The sequence below is a fragment of the Apium graveolens genome, chromosome 7, assembly GCF_009905375.1.
Source record: "Apium graveolens cultivar Ventura chromosome 7, ASM990537v1, whole genome shotgun sequence".
NCBI classification, from domain to species: Eukaryota; Viridiplantae; Streptophyta; class Magnoliopsida; order Apiales; family Apiaceae; genus Apium; species Apium graveolens.
This window is the reverse complement of record NC_133653.1, coordinates 5,978,139-5,983,846: the sequence shown is the minus strand read 5'-3', so window position 1 is coordinate 5,983,846 and position 5,708 is coordinate 5,978,139. Positions and strand designations below refer to the sequence as shown.

The window sequence follows — 5,708 nt, the reverse complement described above, 5'->3', positions numbered from 1 at the left end:
CTTGTACTAGTACACTCCTAAGTCCTATCCGGTACTTATTTGTGTTGTACTGATATTTTCCTCGTTAATAAAGTGATAACTTTTATTTAATGTTCTTCTTATTAATAAAAAGTATACATTCTTATCTTATATTTTCGTCTATTAGTTTTTTTTGAATTCATCGGCTATTGGTTAAAACACTGATAGTATACCACTTCTAGCATTATTATTATTATTATATTAATTGAGGTATTAAATTAATTTGAATTTTTTTAAATAATATTATATTTTCCTGGAGATCGAGTTTGTAAACTTTTTTTAACCATTATTATAATTATAATTATAATTACAATTATAATTATTATATTAAAATTAAATCTTGTGTCAACCCATGTACACTAGTACACTCCTGACTCCTGAGTCCTATCCAGTACTGACTTCCTCTTTACTTATTTGTGTTGTACTGATCCTTTTAGAGGGGGCCTATCGGTAGTATTAGGGTTTAGAAGAAAACCCTAATCCATTTCCTAAAAGTTTACAATGTTCAGGACGATGAGGAGTAGATATTATATGCATGAAGATGTCATCTTCATGATACTTTCATGGTTGCCAGCAAAATCACTGCTCCGGTTCATGGCAGTTTGCAAACTCTGGCATTCTATTATATTAAACCCATATTTTATCAACACTCACCTCACCAATTCCCAGAAAAAACAAGCCCTAGTTGCGATACTTTCCGAGGAAGTAGACCCCGACTGCATATATACTCTTGAAGAATCTATTAGGCTCAAACTGCCACCACAATGTACTGGTATGACTCATTCTACTGGTTCTTGTAATGGTCTTGTTTGTCTTACTAATGCATATGGTGTTGATATTTATTTATGGAATCCGTTTACCAAGAGATTGAAGAAACTTCCTACTCCTAATAAGATACAATATCCAAAGCGGATTAAATTTTCTAATATCGGGCTTGGTTTTGATTCTATTTCCAATGACTACAAGATTCTTAGGATGGTAGAGTTTTCCTTTGGTCCTCTTGATAGGTTAGGAAATCGAATATTAGAGGTGGAGGTGTATTCCTCTAATGCTGATTCTTGGAAAGAGATTCCGCTTCCTGAAACAGTCCGAAGTATAATGCTTCACAAACTTTCAAAATGCATTCAAGCTAAGAATGGGGTATTGTATATTGAAGGTATTCGTGAGATACTATCTTTTGATTTGCATAACGAGGTCTTTGGAGTATATCCGTTTCCCAATTCAATAAAGAAGTCTCATGTTTTAAATTTTGAAGATTCCGTTGCTATGATATGTAAATCCTTCGGTGATGTATCGCGTCTTAGTTTATGGACTCTTGATGATAATTGTGGCTGCAAGGCATCTTGGAATAAAAAGTTCGACATCGAAAATAATTGGCATGTAGACTATGTATGTCTTATGTTAGGTGTTGGGCAATTTGTAGGAAATATTGTTACTGCAGGTGGCTACTTCCTTTATGATTACAAAAAGAAAGATATCAAGAGGCTTTGTGATTATAAAAAGAAAAATATCAGGCTTGTTTCGAAATATCTTGCTATCATAATGGTTAAATACGTGGAGAGCCTTGTTTCCCTGAAAGGATTCGAGAAAGAAGAATTAAGTGGCAAGTAATTGTAGTAGTATTATCCCAAGGATGTCCATCTGTTAGTCGTTAAAGTGCTGCTAGCCTAGTTGTGGAACTTGTGTTCCGAGAGCCTTGTTTTACTGAATTGTTTGAACGAGTTAGCTAACTTTTCTTGATCATAATTCAAGTTACCTGATTCTGCTAAATAAATGAAGTTGCTGTTTATGAACAGGTTGTTTTTATATATTCACTGGTACATTCAGTATATGAATTGTCGTTTCTAACACTAGCGGTCCATGAGCCTCAGGCATCCAAAAGTTGCTGTTGGAGCTGAGACAGATTAGTAGGGTAAAACAACAACACGATGTAAGGGCTGTTGTTTCTTCCTTCTTTTTAATCTTTGTGCGTCGTCCAAATATTAAAAATTTGATTGAACAGAGAGTTGGTATTATTTTTGTAACAGAGAAAAAGATTGCATCTTTGTAGCTTAATTATTTTGGTTTCTAAATAGACAAATAGTTGAGGACACCCTTACCTATCATCAGATAGAAGATTTCAGAAGATTGTTTCAATACAGTTGTACCTAGTAGTGAGATGGCTGAGATTACAATATAGATTAATAAAACATTGTCCTCTATTCCTCCTACAGCTGGTGAAAGCTTTGAATATGATGTTGCTGAGGGTGATGATGAAAATTTTGGTTATGAAGCTGCCAGGGATGTAGGAGGAGATGAAGGCCCTAATTCTTCTACTCAAACCATATATAATTGGAGATGTAGGGAAAGAACATCAACAAGACCTGAAAGAACACTGCTTGACTATCAATGTGAACTAGTTGTACTAAGAGAACATCATGATAACCTGAGGCAAATGTTCAATTATGAATTTGAACTTCGCGAAGGACTCAGTTTGGAAGTAAACACATTTAAATTGGAAATAAAAAACTTAAAGTCGAAATCAATACGCTCTTGTCTCAAATATTGGATAGCTAACTTTTTCAACAATAAGATTGATATCTTGTTAAAAGAAAAAGAATATCTTAAATCTACTTTGAAACAATTAACAAAGAGTAGTGCCATTTTAAAAAATATGGTATTTAATTCTAAGCAATCACATAATCATGAAAGTTCGGGTTATGATCTTAATGTTCCTCTTCAAGGAAAGTTGAACCACCCACCGAAATGTACTCCATCTAAGTCATTTGTCCCTAAATGTACGTATTGCAATATAAGTGGACATATTAGTCTATATTACAAAGCGAAAGAGGGTAAACTTAAAGGGAAGTATAAATGGGTTCTTAAAGGATCAACTCCTCAGAAAAAGGATGGAAAGAATACATCTCAAAAGAAAGTTAATCCAAATGTGCATGATCAAAGAAATCCAAAATTTTGGTATCATCAAGAACCTATCAATTATCAACCAAGGAATGCAAACAATGCAAATCCTAGTTCTAGATCTAGTTCAACTAGAAAGAATATAATTCCTAAAAATGGTCAATAGAGTATTACTATGTCAACAAAATGCTATATTCTTAATAGAATATTACTACGACCTATCAAAATGAAAACTCCTTACGAGCATTATTTTGATAAAACTCCTAAACTTGATTACTTTAAAATATTTGGAAGTAAATGCTATATATTGAATACTAAAGATTATTTAACGAATTTTGACCCTAAACCAATTGAGGATGTATTTCTTCGTTATTCGATTAGTAGCAAAGTTTATCGAGTATTTAATCTTAAAACTTTAATGGTGGAAGAATCAATGAATGCTACGTTCGATGAATCTAAACCTCTCGTAACGTTTAATTATTTAGTCGAAGTAAATAAAAATTTAAATGAAGAAAATCCAAATGACGTGGTAGATGTAATTTGTCAAATGGAAAATTTGAAACTTGTAAATGAGATTCCAATTAATCTTTTCGAAATAAAAGAGACCGAAGTTGAATTGCTTCCGAAAATTCCGTTAATCAAAGATCATCCTATAGACAATGCCTTAGGTGACCTTACTGAAGACGTTCAAACTCGAGCTCAAGTTCAAAATATTGTGAGTCATATGGCCTTTCTATCATAAATAAAATCCAAAACCACAAAGAAAGCTTTATTAGATGAGGATTGGATTTCGGCTATGCAAGACAAACTAAATCAATTCACTCACAATAAAGTTTGGGAACTAGTTTCACAACCACTCGAAACTTCCATAATTGGAATCAAGTGGGCCTTTCATAATAAATTAGACGAAAATCGAGCAATGGTATGAAATAAAGCACGATTAGTTGCACAAGGCTATACTCAAATGGAAGAAATAGATGTTGATGAAACTTATGCTCTCATAGCTCGAATTGAATCAATTCGCATATTTTTGGCCTTCACGGCGCATAAAGTTTTCAAAGTCTATCAAAGGGATGTAAAATCTGCATTCCTAAATGGTGTCTCAGAAGAAGAAGTTTACATAAGACAACTACCGGGATTTGAAGATCATGTGCATCCAGAATATCTGTACAAATTGTACAAAAGCCTTATAGGGACAAAAATAAGCTCCTAGAGCTTGGTACGAGCGGTTAACCAAATTCCTAATTGATAACGGTTTCAAAATGGGAATTATAGATACTACTCTTCTTATGAAGTATGAAGTATGAAGATGAAGATATCTTGCTCGTTCAAATTTACATAAAAGATATTATCTTTGGATCAACCAAAGAATCATTCTGTAACGAATTCTTGAAAATAATGAGTAAAGAATTCAAAATGAGTATGATGGGTGAATTAAATTTCTTCTTAGGTTTGCAAATAAATCAATCTAACGAAGACATTTATATTCCACAATCGAAATATTGTAAAGAAATGTTAAAGAAATTTGAGATGGAAAATTCCAAAACATTAGTACCCCCATATGTCTACATCCGTAAAATTAACTGAAGATCCGAAAGATATTTCTATTGACTCAAAGAAATATCATGGGATAATTGAAAGTTTACTTTATATAACGGCTAGTAGACCGGACATACAATATATTGTATGTAAATGTGCTCGCTTTCAAGTGACTTATAAAAAATCTCACGTATCGGCTATTACGCGGATGTTTAGATATCTTAAAGGAACCACTGAGCTTGGTCTTTGGTATCTGAAAGGACAACCATTTGACTTAGTGTATTTTTCTGATTCAGATTATGACGAACATTTGATTGATAGAAAAAGCACAAGCGGTACTTGTCAGTTTCTTGGTGGATGTTTGGTTTCTTGGGTTTTTAATAAACAAATTCCCGTATCAATATCCACTATGAAAGCTGAATATATTGCGGCAACAAAATGTTGTGCTCAAGTCCTTTGGATCATGAAGCAAACGCTTGCTAACTACTCGATAAAATTTGATGTAATATCGATTCAATGTGATAATACGAGTGCCATCAATTTAAATAAAAATCCTATTTTGCACTCATTATCAAAGCATATTGATATACGACATTACTTTTTACGAGATCATGTGTGTAAGGGCAATATTAAACTGGAGTACATTAATACTGGACATAATATTGTGGATATATTCACAAAACCTTTGCATTTTGAGCGATTAGCCAAACTCCGTTTGGATTTAGGAATGTTTGAGTGTTCAAAATGAGACATTGTCGTGTCTCTAATTTTATTAAACTTAATTTTCTGTAAATCTTGGTTCTTTCATAACCATTACACTATTAGAACGGATTTTTATATGAAATTCAAATTTTTATATAATGAACTGATTATGAAAAAATTGAGCGGTACGTGAAAATTATCTTCAATAAAATAATTATTCAATGCAAATATTTATTGGTCCTGGGATATTATATATTTCAAAACTCGAGAAATTAGTGAGTATTGATTAATTATGTCCAAGAGAATATCATGTCAAGTAATATTAATCCATAAAATATCCTTCTTGTGAATATTCAGTTTTACATAAATTAATTTGCAAGTTAATAAAAGATGTTGAAATGAGGAAATTATCTCACAAAAGTGTCCTTGGATATTTTTGACTAAGAAAATATTTAAAGTATACCATAAGTAATTTCTAATATATATTTTTTTGATGAAAATTCATTTTTACAAGACTTAATTTACTATCTGAAAATTAAAGTTGTCAAAAT

At 32.1% G+C, this 5,708-nt stretch overlaps 1 protein-coding gene across 1 annotated transcript; it reads left to right on the top strand.

The window, feature by feature from the left end:
* The first annotated feature begins 485 nt into the window (after positions 1-485).
* On the top strand, positions 486-1,703 carry LOC141670672 (F-box/kelch-repeat protein At2g43270-like). Its single transcript, XM_074476623.1, has one exon. It carries the CDS (start codon positions 520-522, stop codon positions 1,627-1,629), a length of 1,110 nt encoding a protein of 369 aa, XP_074332724.1. The 5' UTR covers positions 486-519; the 3' UTR covers positions 1,630-1,703.
* The last annotated feature ends 4,005 nt before the right edge of the window (positions 1,704-5,708 follow it).